The sequence below is a fragment of the Vicugna pacos genome, chromosome 7, assembly GCF_048564905.1.
Source record: "Vicugna pacos chromosome 7, VicPac4, whole genome shotgun sequence".
In the NCBI taxonomy this organism is placed as follows: domain Eukaryota; kingdom Metazoa; phylum Chordata; class Mammalia; order Artiodactyla; family Camelidae; genus Vicugna; species Vicugna pacos.
The window spans coordinates 60,114,742-60,137,320 of NC_132993.1; the positions used below are offsets into that span (position 1 = coordinate 60,114,742).

General features: G+C 41.4%; 1 protein-coding gene across 9 annotated transcripts in view; it reads right to left on the reverse strand.

Annotated features, from left to right (window-relative positions):
- The window catches only part of DYNC1I1 (dynein cytoplasmic 1 intermediate chain 1), a 435,553-nt gene that overhangs the window by 96,148 nt on the left and 316,826 nt on the right, over positions 1 to 22,579 (reverse strand). For all 9 annotated transcript variants that reach the window (XM_072964956.1, XM_072964954.1, XM_072964953.1 and 6 more), the window contains 2 exons: positions 21,342 to 21,441; positions 13,905 to 14,030 (listed from right to left, as the gene is read on the reverse strand). In XM_072964956.1, coding sequence (XP_072821057.1) covers positions 13,905 to 14,030; positions 21,342 to 21,441 — 226 coding nt within the window. The remainder of the gene's footprint in view (positions 1 to 13,904; positions 14,031 to 21,341; positions 21,442 to 22,579) is intronic.

The window sequence follows — 22,579 nt, forward strand, 5'->3', positions numbered from 1 at the left end:
AAAGGATTAATTCAGAACAGGCAGCAGAAAATGGTAACAAGAGTGGGCAAATCAGGATGTGGATTTAAAATCAAGAGGTATTTTAAAGGAGGAGAGTTACTCAAATTAAACATATGTTAAGAATATGGGTTTGTTGTTCATGGCATACCTGCTGCCTACGATCCCACCCTCATCGGATCAGCCTTCAAGGGCAGAGAATTCCCTAGTGGAATAATAAACAGAGCAGCTTGAGTGGAGATGGATCTGAGCAGCCAAGCGAGCTTCCTTTCCTCTCGGTCTGACTTCACTGTTGGAACACAGGTGGTATCTGAACTCGCTGAACTAGTGAAACGGATCGTGGCCCCTCAGGCTCAGTGCCAGAGAGAGAGAGAGAACAGAATTAAGGCTCCAAGTAATCAGGCTTTGGGCATAAAAAATTCTAATATAGCTCTTGGCATTCATACCAAATTTTGTTTTAACTGATATTGCCTGTTTTCCAGGGCATCATCTTTCTTACCTTGATGCCTGTGGACTAAGCAGCAAAAATCCACTGGCCTTTTAAAAAATATGCTGTACACATGCTTAGAGTGCTTTTCTTTGGGCTGACCCGCTGTTGCCCCAGGGGCACGGCAAATTGTATTCTGTAGGTGAAAATGAAAAGATTTGCCCTATTTCTGCACTTTCATTCTTCCCATCATATTTTGCAGCTCCGATGTCTCAGAATTATGCTCCCAAATATTACTGATAGGAACTAGTCACACCCATACTCAAAGGTTTTCAGTAGAAACTATGTAGAATAGCAATGTACGATTTACTTGCTCATTTATATCTTTCCTTACATTAGAGGAGTTTTGAGGCTGAGAGCAATCATGTATGATGTTTATGAATTGAATTCATTCCAGTGATAGGCAAGATTCAACAGCCTTGGGTCTCTCAGGACAAGTTTCCATGATATGGACAACATTAAAATACTCATAAGGTTTTTAAGGAAATATCTTTAATTTGGTTTGAAATAAATGGGAAAGGAGCTTCTCAGACCCATATTACTTTGACATTATTCCTAGAACACAAGAACTGCTTAACTAGCTGCAAATTACTGAAGAGTAGAAGCTAACTGGTTTCCCTTTACACTGTCTATGAAAAATAGTACTTGCTAACTAGATGAATAATGTGAGGGAATAAACAGTTTCTAAGTCTCTTAAGCATTTTGTAAATGTTCATTTATGAACTGTAATATACAAACAACAAAACCTTCCTAACTCTTCACTAAAGCAATCAGGTCCCTGATGTTTGATTACTAATTCAGGTTTTTTCACATACTCTTGGTGTTAATATACCTTAATTCCTGTAACAATGTCCCAAATCAGCAGATAACATATCAGAGGACCTTTTATGTGGAAACTCCTATTTACACAAAGGATAGCTTGAAGGGTACAGTTATTTACTTTTCCAAAAAATTTAGTTAGTTATCGAGGTCTCCTCTAGTGAGCCACATCTGACCGAATTGGTGATGTTTTATCGAACTTGGCTCAAATGTCCCTCTTACAATGGGGAAAACATACTGTAATGTTCTAAAGGCAGCAGGTTTGCGTTAAGCCTGTGTCAGCAACTTTCACTATATAAAGGGGAAAATCCAGTGAAATCCAGTTCTGAAATTTAGCAAGTCCTCCCAATTTGACCACGCATATTAAAGAAAATGCTATGAAACAGGTAGAGGGCATGATCAGAAGTGTGGCTTGGCAGGTGGAGAGGATGAGGCGGGAGAGGAGGCAGAGCACAGGTAGCACTGGGTTGGCGGGGAGCAAGGAGAGCCTCCCCTGAGCACCCTCCTCCAAAGTGAAGTCTTTTCAATAATTTTAATGACAATAGGTTGATTTGCCTTTGATGAAATGATGTGAAAGGAAGCAAGTGAGGACAAAGAGGAAGAGACACATGAGGAAGGCGGTGGGGAGGGCAGACAGTATTGTATTTAAGTGCTTTCCCACTCCCAAAGCAACCCAAAGCCAGCTGCCCTGCTCCTGGGCTTGATCCTCTTGACATTCCAAGGCCATTTTGCCTGTGTCTGTGACCGGCAAGCCTTAGGATGGAATGTCATCCTGCTGCAGGCACACTAGGAAACTGCAGCACTGGCCAGAGATGGGGTGGTTGGCCCTGGGTCAGGAGCATGAGCCGTGTTCAAGCAGGGGAAGAGGGTGACTTGGCCGGGGAAGAAGGAATCATTTGAGAGAAAGCAGTCTTTGAATAGATGGTTGGTCCAGAAAACCATGAAGATTCCTTCAAATCCTGAAATTCTACAACTCTATCAATAAGTCTCATGGAAAAAGTATTAACCCATACATGAGAAACACACACCCAAAAAAACAAAATGAAAAGAAAAAAAAATCCCCTCCTCACCCAATATAGCAGAATATGGTTAACCTGTCTTACAATGGTACCTGGACTTGGCTGGGGTTTCCATGTCCATTCATTTAAAAAGACGATTAGAAGATGAAACAAAAATACAATCTCTGGTTATAGATACTAAGTGGGTACAGATGCAGAACTATGACCAGTAGTTAAGACTGGCTAATGTCTCTGTTGCTAAAACAAAATTTAATTATGGAAATCTCCACGAACCCACACAGATTCTATTCACGGGTCTGCCCAATCTCCCTCACATCTTTGTGTGTGTGCGCGTGCGTGCACCTTGTGGCTGAAGGAGCACACTTGCTTTGATTGTGGAGCTCTTTCCAGACATTAAAAGCCACAATTCTAGTTCTTACACTTAGAAAATACTCAAAATGTGTTCCTTTCTGGGGGGACTAAATACTGTGCCACCTTGGGGAGTCAAGACCTTAGAAACCCATCAACTGTTGTTTGAAACCTTTGGTTCTATTTTTGTAGAGTCTTTGTCTCATTTTTTCTGAAGGGCTTTGAGCTCTTGCATGAACATTCTTCTAGTGGCAATTTTAACATAGCTGAATGCTTTTATTCGTGTGGCAGGTAGCACGCAGGATAATATACATCATTAAATGAATACTGTGCCCACAAAGAAGTTCTTTTCTAGGAGTTGTCTGCTGGCTGCCCAGCTGTGGCATCAGAGGGTGGGAGACTTTTGATTTCAGACCTAAAGAAGGGGGCAGCGGGAGCCCAGCTGTTAGCGAGGGGGCCTTTGGGGGCCCTGGGGAAACTGTTATACCTCTCACTCCAGAGAGCACAGTGTGCGGCATCACTGTTCACACAGAGCCCCACCAAGATTAAAAACCACATATAAGGCCAAACAATTTACTAAAATGTAGATCAAGTGAGCTTTCCTTTAGAAATAGTACGTGTACAGGGAAAAGCTGAATACGTCAAAGGGAAAACTCGTGTATAAGCGGCTTAGCTATCCTTCGTGAGGTGAGGGGATCTTGGTCACACTTTGTGGGCTGTCAGGGCATTTTGGCCTCTCTCTGCATCATGCTCTGGGATTATTTTTTTCCATTTCTTCATGCTGCCTCTGTAACACAACCTCTTTACATAGTTTATCTCAGGAAATGACAATTGGCTGTCGAATCTCACACAAATTGATTGGATATGACAGCTTAAAAGAATAAATATTCTGCAGAGAAGAAAGCTTTTACTTACTCTTGTATTTTCCATCCTTTTCTTACCCCTTCTTGCTTAATTTTATTATTTCAATTAGATCATTTAAAAATCAACACATCACATACCAACCTCCCCTAAGAGCAATCATAAGATTTGATGATTTTTCTGATACACAGGCTAGAGTTTCAAATTTGCATTATTTTATCTACTGAATTAACTATGAATTCTAAACCAAACTAATGCCGCCATGTGTTTTTAAACATCTCTAATCCAAACCATCTGGAGAGGCATGGTTTTGCAAAGGCATCCCTTCCAGGACACTCTGTGGATTTTGTCACTGCTTGAGGTTTTGGCAAACCATCAACATTACTACAGTTCTCTTTTATGAAATATAGCTTTTGACTAGGACTTTAGAGTCTTGGGTGTGTGTGTGCATTTCTATGAGTGTGGGCACTTGGGTACACTTTTTGCTTCTGTCCCTTTCTCTTTTCAGAAGACCATATTTACAACACACTTATTTTAAGGATATAAAGGTTTTTGCTGTGTATAAGGAATGAGTTTAATTTCAACTACTCAACATAATGCCACACAATGTTACCAAGAAGCAAAAAAGCAAGGTAAAAAAACACACCTTAGTATATGTAGGTGCTAGAAATACTTTTTAAAGAAGTCAAAAGGAGAAAACACAGCAGATTTGGAGAAGAGCAACAACAAAAAGTATAGATAAAACAATCATAGCAACAATGATTTGTACCATGTAAGATAGAAGCTCAATGCATTTATGAGGAGGTTACAATTAAAAACTGACTAAACTAAATCTTTTGTCCAAGAAAAGCAACATCATCTTTAATTCTTTGACTACTAATGATCATTTAAAAATTATAAATCAAATACAAGCATGGTAAATGCAAAGTGTAGACTACATGTCACAACAAAGGGTAAAACATTTTCCTCAGAAGAAAGAATGAGGATTCTTCTACAAATGCTCTTTGATAAGGCTTTCAAATAATTTCAAAAATTGATTTAAAAAATGGAAAGATTAGTTTTCTTGCTGAGAGTCATTATCTGCAGTGAATTAAACTAATAATGTGATTATTGAGGAATATGAACGTATCTGTACTTATTAAACTGCTTTCATCCTGCAGTATCAGGCAACTTAAAGACACAGACACAAATTAGGTTTTGGTCAACTCTGTAAAGGAGAAAAAGATCTGTTCTTTAGAAATAGATGTCCTGACATCCAGAAGCAGGTCTATGTTTAGAATATAAAGACACCAAAGCAATGCACAGGCACCCCTCAGAGGAGGCAGCAGCCTCAAGGCCTCTTGACAGTGCTAATGTGGCCTGGGGCACCACATAGGCCACTCCTCTGGGCTTCCTGTCTCCGTTCCTGGGATGGGATTCCCTATACCCACACCTCTGATGGACAAGGTTGCCTTTCTGAGATTTCTCTTCCTTTCAGACCACCTGGTATATTTTAAACCTGATTCTGCCTATATTACAAGATAAAGGAAAAGCACAATTTGAAACTTCAGACAATGGAAGCCCCACCTGGGGGGCCTGGATCATAGATCTTTAGGAGAGAGAGCTCACAGAGATGCTAATCTAGTCTTAGATGAAAATAGAACCTAGGCCAGCCCCATCTGCCTCACTCTTGCTCCAAGTTCTGCAGTGAGCTCCGCATGCAAATGGCCGCAAATCTATACAGAATTCAGTGCAGCCACACAAACTGTGTACAAACCAGTGGGTCCCTTTCTGAAGCCTGTGCCTGAGGCAATCAGTGTAATTAAGCCATGGAAGCAAATGCACCTGTACAAGCAGAGTGGCAGGGATACTATTTAACCTATGTGTGCCAGTACAATATTACCAGTTATTAAAATAGAGACCATTTTGCGCTTGTTGAAAAACTTTTTTCCCCATGTTCTCCCATTGCTGCCGGCCACCCTGAACCCTTCAGTCATGACATCCCCCACTCAGCACCTAAAGATGCGATGCCTGACATAAATGGGGTCCTCATCCATGTTATCTGGACAGTGCCATACAAATTGTTACATGTTTTGAATTCCAGTCCTGCAAATTAAATGATAATTGTAGCTGACATTCACTAGGTACTTACTCTGTGCCAGACACCCAGTGCTTTATATGTATTCATTTATTTGACCCCCATGTATGACTTGCTTAAAGTCACACAGCTTCTAAGTGGTGGGACCCAAATTATAACCCCAGGCTGTATGGTCCTCAAGCCCCCTCTTACCCACTATGTGCTTCACTGCCTCCTAGGACCCAGTAAATCTCTCATCATTTAGTCATGAAACAAATGTTTAAATGATTGGGAAGACAGGACTTTAGAATTGCCTCAGGTTTCCTCGTCACTTGGCATTTGTACGTAATGAGCACACATAGGGATCTGACCAAAGAGAGGGGCTGGCCAGGTGATGGGAATTAGGGAATGGTGGGGATTGGGGCAAACTGGAGAGTTCTTGTGGAGAGGGGACAGCCTCTCACCTATTGTTGTGAAGACCTGGCCACGGTTGGTAACCCACAAATGTCTGTTGAACGAATGAATAAATGAATGAGTGAATGACTGTATCTAAGTTAGGTGAAATTTCTTTGCAAATACATTCAAGGAAAATAAGGATACCAAATTTTAAGCTTCCTTCCATGGGATGGACTATCATGTAATAGTGAAACAACCAAGTGTAAAGAGAATATTTTTATCTTTTCAAAGCATGCTTGTCTATTGATATGCATGAAATTACGTTCCCCTAAAATTCGTACGTTGAAGCCCTAACCCCCTATTGTGTTGGTATTTGGAGGCGGGGTCTTTGGGAGGCAATTCGGTTTAGGTGAGGTCATGAGGGTGAAGCCCCCGTGATGGTATCAGACACCAGAAGAACTTGCTTTCTCTCTCTCCATGTGAGGACACACCTAAAAGGTGGTCATCTGTAAGCCAGGAAGAAGGTCCTCACCAGAAACCAAAAGGGCTGGCATCTTGATCTTGAACTAACCAGCTCCAGAACTATGAGAAAATCATTTTCTGTTGTTTAAGCCACCCAGTCTATGCTATTTTGTTATGGCAGCATGAGCAGACTAATATACCTATATTATCTCTTTTATCAAACAATAATCCTAAGAGGTAAGTAGAATCCTACTGTTATTCAACCCCATTTCCCTTAGACCAAGCTTTTGTGACTTCAGTGAATGACCAGGTGGCAGGGTGTGAGGACAAAGGGAGTGACCGGCCAGAAAACTCACAGTATCATTGTGCTCACTGCACAGCAATGAGAACTCCTGGGCAGTTCCTTATTGAGACATGACCGCAGAAAGCCCAGCTCAGACTATTTTAGCACAGGGCATGGCAAGAGGAGGGAAGGGCATTTAGGGACTGAATAAAATCTACAGTGTTGGGTTCTGTGCCTTCAACCTATGTGCACATTGTTGGGGCAGAGAAAATGCTAGTAAATCTTAGATAGGTTTGGTAATAATATTAAACTTCAGCTTGATCACTTGCAACGTAACACGGCAAGACAAAGGAAACAATTTAAAAACACTTTTGGACAAAGGTGGATTCTCATGGCATCCTCTGCACCTAAGGGCTCACCCAGTCACCTGCCAGGTATACAGCTCCTTCACTGCCATTTTCAGATGCAGAATTGTCTCTGGTACAATCTCTTTGCTATACTCCTGCTGATAAATCTGACTTCCCTAGATGTATACCAGTGATCAATTTTGCTTCTTCTTAGGTTACTTTTTGAAGAAGATTCCAGAAAGAGGGCAGATAAAGAATGAAAGCTGGCAAGGCAGTTTCTCTGCTTCCAGCTTCCTGGGCCAAAACAGATAAAGAAGTTCCTGCTGTTCAATTTAATAAGAATCAGTGTCTAGCTCAAGCCTCGATCGTCAGACCAGTCACACTCAATTGGCATAAAAGAAGTGTTTCCGAGTGTCTGCATTTCATTTCAGCATGTACATTTAAACTCCCTTATGCTTTTTCCTAAAGACACAAAAGACGCTGCTGTTCTTGTCTGATCCATCAGATTTGCACCTTTTAGGTAAGAGTTTAATTTTGCCTTTATGTCACATGTATTCTTTACTCATAACTGTATTCTTTGAAATGTGTATCTCAACCTCTACAACAATGGTTGAGGTCTCCTCTTTTGGGTTTCTCCATCCTGCCGTCCAGACAGCATTGCCTTTGAAAACTGGGTCTTATGTTAGTTAGCATGTCCTTGTCCAGGGAGTTTGTTCTCCGATCCCTAAGCACCTATTATGTGCCTTCATTTTGTCATCCCGGGAACTCATAATGATTATGTAGCCCTAGTTGTCAAAGAATTTTCTATTCATTCATCGCCTTCTCTTTTCTGACCTCTACTGAGGAAACATTCCTCGCCACATCCAAGAAAAAAGCTTATAAAACGCCTCCCCCCACCCCATCAATCAGGCCGTAAGAAAGTTATCCTTCCTTTAATTAAAAAAGAATCCTTAAGTCAAATTCTGACACTTCTCTGGTCATAATATACCTTAGAAAATTTATTTACATTAATTTGTATCTTTGTGTTCATAGCTGTTTTGTCCATTTGGATTACAGATCACAATCTGGGCTGGAAGAGGGACAAAAACTGATGGGAGAAGAAATCACATTTATTGGAATAAACCTCATAGTTTCACCAGAGACTGGAGGAAGTCTTTCCACAACATGACAACAAAGCCTCAACGACTGCCCCAGGGTCACTCGGCAGTGTGGCCAGCTAGGAACAGAGCTGCAAGTCCTGCCTTTCTGTCTGCTCTCCTCATCAGCCGCCCACACCCGCTCCAGTGCTCCCCTCACCCCCCATGGTGGGGGGCGATGAGGTCTGCAGGAACCTCACACAGAACCAAACGCTGTATAGTTAAAGCTGTGGCTGCAATCTCATCTGTAAACTTAATAGGATCTCAATGAGAAGCGAAGCTGCACATGGGGAAAGTCAGCTGTGGACTTTAAACCCGGCACAAATGAAGTTAGTTGGTATCACCCTACTTCATACCCTGCTTTCCCCCTGAAATTGGGAGGGTTTCAGGTCTATGTCAGTTTCAGGTCATTGTCAAATAATCCTTAAAAAAAAAGAATGCTAAGAACAAAGAAACCAAATCAGGAAAAAAAAAAAAAGCAAAAATAAAAACCTCTGACCAAGCCAAGCCTCTAAATATAGCTTTTCCACTTACCTCAATGCAGATAATTCTAAGATATATATTTCTGATTCTATTCATTGCATTTAAAAGAGAAAGACCACACCAGGGTAAGCAAGGCAGGGTGGTCAGATGCATAATCTAATGACAGTGTGTGGAAGCCACTACAGAGAAGGCGGGAGCCCTGCCAGATGGTGCGGTGGGGCTGAGTTGCTGATTTCTATGCAGAGTCCGCCGAGATTTTCCAAGTACGGACAGCTCTTGCTGAAATGAAAGTAGAAAATGCAGGACCACAGCCCACACCAAAAATTCAGTTTAGTAAAGACAGAAAACTGCCTGCGAAAGGAGAAGGTATGTGGCCTTGCTCCTCTCAGCAGAGTAAGAAGCCTTCCTGCTGCAGCCTTTTTACGATTAGGGCTAAAAGCCTGTCAGTCTTTGCAAAGGCACGCTGAACTGATGTCTGCGTCTGGTGCATTTGTTTTCTAGTGCCTGAGACGATGCTTTTCTGAGCCATCAGATTTGTTTGCAACTATACACTTGTGAAAAACACGAAGAATCAGCAAAGATCAGCAATAAATGGCTAGTTAATGCGATTATTCCAAAATGGTAACAGGACCATCAGCATAAGGCACCCGTAGCACCTCTCCACCCCCAGGCCTCTGTCTTACTAAGCACACGGTCTAACTTTGAAATTGCTGCAGCATCATGGAGACTGTGGAAACACACTCAGTCTACTGGATTTCAGTGAAATGGTGTCTAGAAGGAATCAGCAGTAATAAACAAGTTTTACCAACAATCAGAAAAGATGTAGAAGGAAACTGATAGGCCAGTGAGCAGCGGGGTTTTGGTTTTCTCTTTTGTATTTTAATTTTGTGAGCTCTCCAAATCCGCCACTAGGCTAGGAAGATAGTAAGGACAGCCACCTCTAGGACCATGTCTAACAAATGTCTTATAAGTAGCAGGCTGACAAAAATACACCCTCAGTGAACTGCACGGCCTTTGCTATCAAGCCCCACGTTGCCCCACCACTGCCAGGTGAGTGCAACGTAGGTGATAGAATGTTCTCGTGTTGGTTCTACTGCTCACCAGCTGGGGAACCCTTGAAGTGTCAAAGCTTTCAGCTTGAAAAGGAGAATAACATCTTTTCTGCTTCCCTGTTGCAAGGATCAGTGAGCTCAAGAAGGCAGAAGTGCTGGGAAAATGCAAAGTACAGACAAATGTAGTTATCACTACAGCTATTAGAGTTTAGTGCATGGCAACCAAACTGCTCTTGTTACTTTTTCCCTCCACCTCACCCCCATCTACTAATTCATCTCCATCTTCCGTAGCTTCCCTGCTTTGGTCTCCCAACAGCTCAGGCATACTCAAGATTACAGCACTTTTGTCTCCTTTTGGCAGCTACCAATATTTACCTGGTGGTTATCTGAGCTTCATGGAGATGAACTACGGCAAAGTGTGTCATTATCCCAAAAGAAATAGTACTCTTCAACGCACAGTGTGTCACGTTGCAAGCAGTCTTGAGCCCACTCCTGGGAAAACAACTCTGGGTTTTCCGACCGTCCGCCATTAAAGGAGTTCCCAGCACTGAGCTAACTTGCGGAAATAAGTGTGCGTCGGGGGCGGGGAGAGAGGAGGGAAGGGGCAGTGAGTTGGTAGGAAATTTCTCAAATAAGAGTCAGGTGAGAGGCATCAGAGTCATAAAGGCAAGAAACGCCTCTCTAGTTTGGGCCAAAGAAGAAAAGGGAATGGTGAGCACACTTACAAATAAAGAAAGCGACTCGTTTCATCACCTTTCATCCCCTTTCCTCATCTCTCCTCTACATTACAGTGGTTTTCAACTATTACTGCACATTCAAGTCACTTGGGAACTTCTAAAAATGCCCAGACTACACCCCAGATTAACTAAATCAGAATCTCTGGGTGAAACAGCCATCAGTAGGTCATTACAGTCACCCAGGTGATTGCAATAATCAGCTAAGATGGAAAAAACATCTCTGTTCCTTTTTTTTTCTATTCACTCCTCCCCCCTCTCCCCGCCCCAAACCCATGCCACACACCTGCATGGTGTTACCTGGCTGAATCCCCAACTAGGGCAGCACGAGGCAATACGTGGGCCTCAGAGCTGACTTCAAACACGGTTTTACCATTTACAGGCACCTGCCCAGGTGCATGGCTTCTCTGAGCCACGTTTTCTCATCTGGGGAGTATAGGAGCTTATGACAATACATGTAAAGAGTAGATTCTCAATACATGTTAATAATATCTTTTCTTCATACATACGATGTCACAGAGCCATTTCGCATGTCCTCAAATTACTGTTTTTTTCTCACCTCTTAGGAAAGCTCCCATTCACTCAATGTTTGATTATTTCAAAGTTGATTACTGTAGGTATATTTGCTTATTAGCCCAAAGTGATCTGGAATTAGTAGGACTTAAAAGTTGTGAAAGATACTAGTTTGCTGGATTGCTCTGACATGAAATCGAGGTATGATGGTTAATTTTATGTATCAACTTGGCTAGGCTATGGTACCTAGTTTTTTGACCTAGGGATCAAGTACAAGTCTAAATGTTGGTGTGAAGGGTTTTTTTAGATATAATTAACAGTTAAATCAGTAGACTCTGAGTAAAGTAGATTATCCTGCATAATGTGGGTGGGTTTCATTCAATAAGCTGAAGGCCTTAAGAGCAAAGGCTGAGGTTTCCTAAAGAAGTATCAATTCTAAATCATTCTCTCCTGTCTCTCTCTGTAACTCTTTGTCTCTTTCTGTCTTTTCTCTGTCTCTCTCTCTCTATATATATCCATTCTATTGGAGTTCTCTCTCTCTCTCTCTCTATATATATATACACATATATATATATCTCACCTATTAGTTCTGTTTCTCTGGAAAACCCTAATACTCCAGGTGTCCTCAGAAGGGCTTCATAATTAACATTTGCTGTGTCCACTTCTCCCCTTTCTTCCTCTCTGGAGAGGGATCAAAGCTCTTTCCTTTTTTGCCTTCCCAAAGCCAGTGATACATTTTGCCCTCTAAAGTTAGATCAGTTTAAAATAAATAATTTAATAACAAAAACTAGGAATATAGTGGGATTCAGCAGTTTAGGTTTTCATTAAGATTTTCTAAACGTCCATTTTACGAATCTTAAGGGCCATTTATATGAACTACTTATCATTTATATGTGTAGCACATTCATGATTTCCAATATCTTTAAATATGTGCGGTTAAATTGAGTGGCTTTCATTTGATACTTACCGTCTCAGGGCCTTCATGGTCTTCTGCACATGTCGCTTAATCAACCCCAATGTTTAAAAGCATTAGAATTCTCCCCTTTCTCAGTGAGAATGTTAGAACCCCCATCTGCTCTGGTCACCAGATGAAGCGAAAACAATAGTAGGAAATTGCGGGGTACAGCATTTTTTGGTAGGATATTCAGAGTACTTCTGACTATTTTTTTTAAATCCAGAGTATATTTTCTTCTAAAATACATATATTGCATCATTTAAGGGAGAAACACAAAATAAGATTAAACGCATTTTGGTGAAGTCTTTAGTAAATGATCCCAAAGATACCAGAAGACAAAAGAAAGGATGTTCTTTTCCGTCAATACTGGTATTAACTATTGTGCAGTGAAAGAGGTAATTTTAAAATTCCAGTTAATTCCAAAGATTTTTAAAATTTGCTTCTTCACTCAGCATTATTACGCTCCTACTGACCTGTTATTTTGCAATGTTGTGAATATTAAGTTAATTATCAAATTGTTATTGTCTCAGGCTACCTATACTGAGTTAATATAATATTATTACTATAATGACAAAAATATTTGAATTATGATAAACATTAAGCTCATGGACTAAAAATGTGCTACCTTAAATTTTTAAAAATTGAATATGCTTTATACAACATCAAAATAGTTTAAGTGGCACTGTTTTTCAAAATGTGCTTCTGCTTATCCCATAATCCTTTTAGTATTTGCTTAGTAATTCAGCAAAACTCTTTAAACTGAATAAAATTAGGATTTTGTGCTTCTATGTTTACAGAAAGAGCATATCAGACTAACAAATTTGATAATCTAAAAAAAAAAGAAAGAAAGAAAAACCTGTTCTAATTTCAAAGGTTCAAAAAATAAAGGTTATTTGCTATGCAGACCTAGACTGCTTGTTGTTTTTAAGACAGCAAATTAGAAAAACATGTCCAGAGTTAGAGGTTCCTCAATCAGATTGAAGCTGGGACTTTTACTCCAGCAGCTCTTGTTCCCCAAATTATATCTGATAATGTTCTAAAGTCTAAACATATTTTAGTTCAAAAAGGTTCTCAGCTCTTACATATAAAATGGCACTAAGCTTCCAAATATCAACAGGTTTACCCACTCTTCAACTGATGCTTTCAGAGCAATCTGCCACTCAGGACCTCTGAATTGTAACATCTGAGGAACTGAAACTTTGAGCTAGAATGTTTGTTTTGCATTTTCCGATGTGTAATCAGAATGGAGGGGCATTAATACAGGAGTTGATGTACCGGCCACTACCAAGGACTATTACTTCGGCAGAGTCATGCCAATGGAGCAAAGCTGACCATGTGCAAGTGAAACATAATTTCAGCCTGTATTGTGTGTTACATGGAAGAGAAGACCAATGTGTCAACAGACACAAGGAGTAAAGTATCTAAGATGGTTGCAAACTAGGAACAGCATTTATATTTCTCAACAATTCAAGATAGATGGTGATACGCCTTTCTCTAAAGTAGCTAAAAAAATATTATTATCTGTAAAGCAAGATGGTGCCCATAAACTTAAAATTGGCAAATGCCATTGAACTGCATTTCAGAGAGAGGAGGAACTAGAAATGGCAGTGCTCTGAGGATGTCCGCGTGGGTGGGCGAGCATATGTTGCTGCTAAGCAGAGGAAGCGGTACACCAGGATTTCTTCCTAAGTGCGAGGTCTTTATAAACTTACCCTCATGCGGGCTGTTTTAAATAGAAAGAAAATGACACACAGTCCCCAACCAGGCTTCCTAACTGTTTGGAGAGGGTTGCCACTTTCCCAAAACATTAGGTTACTGTGGGGGAATTTTCCAAAATTGTCAACAGTTCCATTTTTAAACCCAGTTCTTCCTTTCCACATAAGAGATGCAAGGCAGCATGAACTATATTTGGTCTAGTAGGAGATGTTGAGTTATTTTTACAATGCTGACTCCTACCTGACAGTGGAAGACGTATTCTGGTGTGGTTTTCTTAAACTTCATGTTCCAAACCAAGGCCACTCCATCTGGCTCGTGGGGGGCATCTTCATTGTTGTTGTAGGAGGCGACCATCAGCTCGGGGTACTGAATGGAAGAGGTCACAAGGACGGATTACGTCAAGATGATAACAAAAAAAATCATTCTTGTTCCTACAGGCACATGCTACATTACATACTTTAAATGGCATTTTCTTCTGAAGCTGTGGCATACTTAATACCAACTTCATGCCTCAACCCACTGCAGTCTGGCTTTTATCTTCAACATTCCACATGTGCTTGCCATAGTCACCAATGACTACCAAACTGCCCATGCTGCTGGACCTCTCTGTATTCTCTGACATTTGGGTTACTTACTCCTTTCTCCTGTGTTGGCTTCCATTACAACCTTCTCTCCTGATTTTCTCCCTAACCAGTCTTTTTAGTCTCTACAGTTTCTCTTTCTATTACCTATATTCCAAGGGGGGCTGTGTTCTGCCCTCTTTATGTCTCTGTCTACACATTCTCCCTGGGTGATCACATCAATAAATATAACTTTACTAAGCACTAATATACTGACAACGTTCAAATCTTTCTCTCTAGGCTTGATCTCTCTCAGGTACAGATTTTGCAGCTTACTGCTTGCTGGGTATTTCTTAAGGCTGTCCATGACATATCTGATGAGATGCATAGAAAAATGAGTTTATTGCCTTCTACAAAAACCTACTGCTCTTCCAACATTCACCTTGTGAATGCCTTGCACTAACATTACCTAGCTTTCCAGACCAGACACTGCACATTCATTTCTACTCCTCCTTCTTTCTCATCCCTATATACTGTGTTTCACTACTTCCTCAGCACCTTTCAAATGCATGTTTTCTTTCTATCTTTAAGGTCAGAGCCTCCTAAATGAATTTCTTGTCTGAGTGAAGACAAGAGCTTTTTAAGTTGCTTCCTGCTCCCAGGCTTGCCAGACCCTACCTTCACCTACTCCACTCTCCATCCTTTGTTAATATGACTTTACAAAATACACACTTGGCTAAGTCACTCCTCTGCTTAAAATACTTTAATGGTTCATCATTACTTTCCAGATAAAATCCAAGTCACATTAGATCCTTCATGATCTGTTATTTTCTACCTCCTCTGCTTAATCTCCTATAACCTGCCCTCTCTCCTCCCAAACCCACCTTATGACCTAGCCTCACTGGTCTAGTTCTGAGGTTCATAGGCACAGCCTCTGTACCTATGATTCTGATACTTATTCTCATTGGAATGCCTATTCTGTGTTGGTTATATCGTTAACTCATTCGTTAAGACTCAATGCAGGTATCAGGTCCTCCAGATAATCCTAACTGACCACCCGCCACCCCTCCTTGCCTCTCTTCATCTCCCTTAGCATTATGTGTGTGCCCATTAAAGCACCTGTCAAACTGTATTATGGTTTTTCCCAGTCTATGTCCATTACTAGACTGTAAGCTCTCTGAGTGCAGGGACCTGTTTTTACTAACCTCTGAATCCAAGGTCTAGTAAGTCCTAGCACATGATAAACTTGTGCCAAAATCTGTTGAATTACAGATGCTCTTTTCTATTTTAGTAACACTGTGCTCAGTGGAAAGACCTTATCTTCAGTCCTCTGTTGTCAAATAATGCCAGCAATTAAAGACTCAAAGAAACACAACTAGTAAAAGAACAAAGAGGACTCTACAGCAAGTAGAAATATATACTCACCACACACAAACTCTATGCTGAGTGTTATTAAATAAACTGAGGCTGATTCTTATGGCAGGTATTTATGAATTAGAGTACCTTTCATGGAAATGCCATCCCTATATGGGATTCCCAGAAGGCAGCCCCATTCAAAACAGCATCAGGATTACACAGATCATATCACTCTTTGCTCATAGGTAATCTAATTTTTTCCTTCTTTTTCACTACACTGCATATATTTAACATAAGACTGTCCTTATAAATTCAAACATCAATTTTTTTCTTATCAAAAATAATTAAACCTAAGTCTTCTACGTGGCTTTATTCACTCTTTGAGCTCCCTCAACTTGAGAAAGCTGCAGAGAGCTAAAACTTGCTAGTTGGTGCAGAGGAAGGAGAAGCCTACAAAAATACACATGTATGTGGCCAGCAGGGGAAGTAATCATTCTTTATTAGAAAACACCCCTCAGTGGATGAATCAAAGGCCTTTTTAATAGGCCTTTGATTCAAAGCCCATTCAAAGAAACTAACATCCAGATAAACACAGAAGACTCCAGACTGCCCATCTGAAGTTTAACCATGTCCCATGTGAAAAGGCAACTCTGTAAACATCAGCACCACTACCATAGTGCCCAATGGGCAGCCAGATGTGTCTAGAGTAACATCCCACAGCTTCACATCTGGGTCTCATCGCTGGCTCTCACTTGCAATTTTCTTTTAATTTTTTAAAAAATTATTGAATTGAAAACTCCTTTAGAAAACAAGGAGAGTTATAGTAAATTACCAGTGAAACGCTTTTGGTGTAAGTTCTATACCTGGGCTCATAAGGCCTAAAGATATTGATTAAATAACTCTTACCTCACGAAAGTTTTTATGATTTCAAAATCTCCTCTAGTTATGTGTGTCTAAACATGACTAGTCATATTTTCTTATTTTCCAATAAAACGCAACACATCTCCAAACAATTATTTGTTACAAACCTTAAATGTTAAAATTACAAACCTTCATTATTTTTAAGGGAATATGAACCATTGGGAAGTCTGGATTACTCAAGGGGCTGAATTATCTAATATTTAACCTTGGAAATTTTACCTGGGCATCACCAGATCTGCTCTCAACTGTTTGTTCTTATAAAGAAATAAAATCATGTATTTATTGGAGAGAAAGGAACTAACATGTTTTAAGTGCCCATTATGTGCCAGACACTGAGCTGGATGAGACATTAACTCATTTGGTCCTTGCAATTCTCTGAAGTAAGCAACAGTTTTCCCATTTGCACAGACAAAGAAGCCAAGGGTCGCTGGGTAAGGAACCTGTTCCAAGTTATGTTGCTAATAAATGATAAAGTGAGACCCTGCTTGAAGTCTGTTTGGTTTCAAAGGCCACATCCCTTGCGGCCCACAGCGGCATGCGTCAAAGTGGCCCCTTATGCATACCATGTATGCACTGGTACTGGGTAAAATGAGGGACAAGAATATCAACGGTAACATGCTTTGCTTCCTAGGAACTCATCATTAAGTAGAGGGAGGTAAGATACAGGCATGAGCAACTACCACACAAATATAAAAGCAGAACATGGTATGTACTAAGGTGGAGATATAAAAGAAGTGCCGAAAAAGCACAGAGGAGAAAATAACCACTTTAGTTGGAATGGGGTGTGGCAGGGAGACATACTGGAAAGGACTTGAGAAGAAACGAGACTTGACTGGGCCCTGTCAAATGGGCAGGCTATCAGCAGAGAAGAGGGAGCAGAGTATAGACAAGGGTACAAATACTGATGCAGGTGATGTCTCTCGGGTATCAGCTTGGTTCACAGTGATTCTCCCAATCTCTGGCGATTACCTCAATACACAGGTGTCTAACTGCCCAGGGATAATTAATTCATTGCAGGGTTGATATGTGACCCAGCTGAGCCAATCACATTCTCGAACCTGGCTGCCATAAATTCTGAACTGAGGACACAGAAGCCATGGGCTGGCACGTGAGTCAGGTTATGGTGGCGTCCTATTGGTGAAGCCTCTCAAGATTTATACACCTGAGTCCCAGTTCTTCATCTTTTCCATGGGTTCCCTGGGTATCCTAGTGGCTCCCAAGTAAATTCCCTTTTTGCCTCAGGTAGCCAGAAGTAAAGTTTTCTTAATGCATGCAGTGGAGAACAGGTTCAGAACACAGGTTCACCTGGTTGGGAGGCAGGTTATGTGAAGAGATTAAAAAGAAGAAAGGGCTGGAGATGTCTCAGGGCATCCTCACAGAAGTCACTGAGGGCAGACTAGTGATTTTAGACCATACTCTAGGGACGGCAGGCGTCACATGACCGCTAACACCACTGCTACTACTACGTACACTACTGTGTCACATTTGTTGACTTTTTATGTACTAGACACTTTTAAAATTCTAAGTATTTTAAATATATTAAATTACTTAATATTCACAATAAGCATGCGAGCTAGGTATGATTATCATTTTATGAATGAGGAAACTTGAGCCAAGAGAAGTCAGGCAACTTGCCCAAGGTGACATTGAGAATATGTAAGTAATCTCTACAAATATTCAACTGGAAAAAGTACTTAAAATGATCCAACAGTGTAGAGAATTGAGGTAGGGAGACGAGTTAGGAAGCTATTTCCTAACATAAGCAAGACGCAGAGGACATGACATAAAGTCAGTGTCAAATCCACATATAAGTGGATTTGAATTGGGATAGTGGGAGTCTCTTTGCTACTATAAATTTGATTGGGTTTGACAATTAAATGACCTGTCAAAGATTACTTGGGTTTGTATCTTGGATGATGCCAAGGTTAGGGGATGCAATTTACATGTGAGAAGAATATACATGGTGGGAGTAAGATCATAAGTCTGGTTTTATACACATCTGCCAAACCTATCATGTGGTATATAGACAGTATCATTGACCCCCTGTGCTAAACAATCTTCAATGAATGGCAAAGTTGACATAATTCCCCAAATGCCCAAATGTCTTCCAGGGAATAATGTTTGGTGGATATTGTGCAAATATTGCAAAGTTAAAGTGTTTTTGCTTAAGCAGCCCAGGAGAGCAAAGCAAAGTGATGGAAAAACCTTATAGTTTCTTCCTTTTTTCCCCTCTCTGTTCATTCTGTTCCACTCAAGAAATCACCCTAGGCAGAGATGCCTCGACTAGACTCCCAAACGATGCCTCTATCCTTTACTTCTTTCTTCATGTTGTTGGATTGCATCTAGATTTACCCAAAAAGTCTCTTCATCTCACAAGCAGGTAAACCTGGTCATTCGAATCCCAAAAAATGATTATGCTGTAGGAGCTGAGGGTTCCAATTCCTTTTTCTTAACGCTCCATATAAAACACATTTTTCAGAATTGCAAACCCCTTCCCCACAGTGTAGATGCGTAGATTACACAAAAATGGGGAAAAATAAATGTGGTCTCTCCAGAGCAGAGTTCCCCCCCTTGCCAATTTCACTTTCTGCAACAAAAACAATACACAGGATCCTGTGTGGAAGCAAACCCATTCATGGGCAGTAGGGCCCACCTCACGCTGAGGCCAGGCAGGGACCAGCCCCACTGATGCTGGCCTCGCTGCTTCCTAAGGGAGGTTTATCAGCCGACCCGGGAACTCAGTAAAAGCTGCCTTTGAGGAATGTGTCAGATAAGGTTCCTGTGTCACTTCCAGACTCTGAACAAGTGAACAAGCCAAGCTAAGTGTTTCCTCAGCCTTGATCTTATTTCTGTGCACGTACCCCAGCATGCTCACAGACCACCCACACACTGGCAGGAAGCGGCAGGGTAAACCCTGCTTGCGTGAGCCTCCGCACGACCATCCACGGCGTGCTTTCTTGTTTGGATATAAAAGGAGAGTCAAGAGGAGAGAACACTCGCGCCCACTTTGTGGCTGTTGACAGTCTGGTTGCCGGGGGTTACACCCCTCTTCGGTAAGCCTGTTCTCCCGAGGACTAAATGGGGCTCTTCACATCATCTGCTTTACTGCTCTGCCTAGAACACTCTCCTCTCCCCTCCATTTTTCCTGATCCCAGTCTTCTAAGAAGCCCTGTCCCACCAGAAGCAGATCCCAACTGCCACTGAATGCTGAAAGAACTTGCTGTCTGCCCCATGTCATTCAGCACTTAGAACCTCTCTTGGTTCGGATTCATAAGCCCTTTGGGGAGACCCTGGCGAAGAGTCTATGCCTTGAAGTGCTAGAAGACTTAGGTTTAAATCCCTGCTCTACCACATCCTAGCTGAGTCATTTTTAGTAAGTTACGTAGCTTCTCTGAGCCTCAGTGTCTTCAGCTACAAAATGAAAACATTAACAGTGACCGCCTCACTTGATGTTATTCAGGATGAAATAAGATACCGTCTTCAGAGCAGTTGGTACAGGTTTTAGCGTATAAAAAGCACAAATTAAAAGCTAGCCATGATTATTCTTCTCAATAAAAGCATGGACTACACAACAGCGGAAACTATGCTGTGCATAAATGCCCAGACTAATCATTCTTACTTCCCTCATTGCTATTATGTCATTGTCACTGCAGGAGGGAACACAGCACGGTCATCAAGGACATGGGCTCAGGATCAGAAGTCAGACCACCTGAGTTCAAATTCTGTCCTCACCACAGTTAGGCCGTGTGCCTTCATGCACGTTATTTAACTGCTGAGTGCTGGGTAAATTGAACACTAGTTGAGTTAGTCATTCAGTAAACTGGCTTTTGGTAAATTTGCCTGCTTTCACTCTGAAAGCTACACTAGGGAGTTTCGACTTTTTTTCTTACAGGCAATGCAGAGTTTTAATACAGGGAGTCAAATGATCGGATTTACATTTTTGAAAGATCATTTGGCTATAGATGTCTAGAGGCAATATTATAGGTGAACAAGTGTGGACGTAGAAAGACCATTAGTTGGTTAGCAATATTACAGGTGTAAGATGATGAATACGTGAGTGGAGAAATGGACAGTCTGGGTGAAGACTGGGTCTGGGAGAGAAGGAGAAGAAGGTGCTAATATTAATAGTGAAAGTTTTGCCTTGGGCCCTTGGCTGGGTTGTGATAGTGTTAACACAGAAAGTAGGAGGAGAGGATTTCAGCTTTAGGGAAATAATGAGTTAGTGATTAGTTTGAGACTCTAAGGGACACCTAATGGATCCATCTGGCGTGTAAAGCAGAATTCAGGAGGGAGGTTGGGTGGGGGCGGAAACAGGCTACCCACACGCTGGGGGACTCCACAGCAGTGGAAGAGATGGCCCTCAGCAAGCACGTCGAGAAGAAGGGTAGAGGCTGAGGACATGACTGCAGGGACCACAAGGGCAGAAGAAGAAGAAGAAGTCTTGGAGGAATTTGAGAACTAGAAGGTAGTACAGTTGTAGAACTCAATGGAAGCGTAACGTTTTTAGAGGTATGTTGAAGTCACTAAGCTAGATGGCAAAGAGGGGTCAGAGCAGATGAAGGCTTAAAAACAGGACATCACTGGTGACTTTACTGAGAGCAATTTCATGCACAGAATGGCCTGGCTCTTTGTGTGCGACCCAGCATGTAGTAAGTACTCAATGTATATGAATAATAGAGGGTAAGATTTAAACTGAAACTTCAGCAAAATGAGAAAGAAAACCAACAGGCATAGACATTAGGGAACATATCCAGAGTAGTAGAGCAATTCTCTCTCTCTTTTTTAAACAAATGCCAAGAGAACACAGTCCAGTTTGTCCCATCCCAGCAACAATTCTTACCTGGAGAGACCAGTCCATACAAGTGACTACTCGATGCTTGGACCAGTGCTCATCATAGAACTGACGATTGAAAGACAGGTTGGCTCCAGCCTGGACATCCCTAGGAGGGTTTAAACATCAAAGAAAAAAATGATGCTTCAAAATAAGGTTTTATCTCTACTGCTTATATTGAAAGAACAAAATGGCAAGAGCATGGCACACAATATTCTCTGAAGCCAAAGCATCAATTTAGATAGCAAACTCTGATAATAGAAAGACTAAAGATGGTCTCCTTTATGCAAAACTCCCTCTAACCTGGCCCAGAAAGTTTCTACATGTTGTTCCAAGCCTGGTATGAAATGTCAAATTTGTTTCAGATTCCCATCTTGACCAGTTCTAAAGCATTCTCCTCCCCCGATAAGCTCTGCCTTGAATCAGAGTTTACAAGAAATCTCCCAGCTGTCAAGGGAGCACAGCACACTGGGAGTTTCTTTGATATAAATACAACCTTATCTGACCTTAGACCAGAGATGAATGCATGTTTCTATTTACCTGTCATTTCTGATTGACTAGCAGTGGTTGCCTCTTTGCTCAATAGCATGTGAAAAGTTCTACCCTGAGACCAGCCTGCTAAGGCGTGGGGGATTCACCAAGAGTCTTAGACACTTAACACAGGCCAAAAGAGCATCTGAGTGGAGGAGGACTATACTTCGGCCAGTGTCTACTTGGCTGATATTCGACTGGCCACAAAACCTCCTCTGAAGAACCCTGCACTGGTGGTGCACTTGCTCCACAAGACTGAGTGTTTAAATTGAGTAATGTTTGTTCTATGACAGGAGGTATTCATCTGCATGAAAAGCTGCCTATACTGCTTGGGCTTCAGGAATTCCTCCACACTCTCCTTTTTTCTGCTTATTTGCTTCATCCCATTGCCTGGCACCCTGCCTCACTTGTCCTAGACAGCTCTTGTTCAGACTGGGTGACCTGACTTCAAACTATTTACTTGGGCTCCAATAAGCTGATTTCTTTCCTTCCTTCTTTCCTTCCTCCCTTTCTCTTGTTCTTTCTCTTTCTTCCTTCCTTCCTTCTTCTTTCTTCCCTCCTTTCTCTTTTCCTTCCTTCCTTCTTTCCTTCCTTCCCTCCCTCCCTCCTTCTAACCCTTCCTCAGCTCCACCACTGCAAACTCAGGCAAGAGGAACATGTGCCTAAGTATTTGCCAGGAACCCAGGATAACACTGGGCCAGGTACCTAGAGGGAAA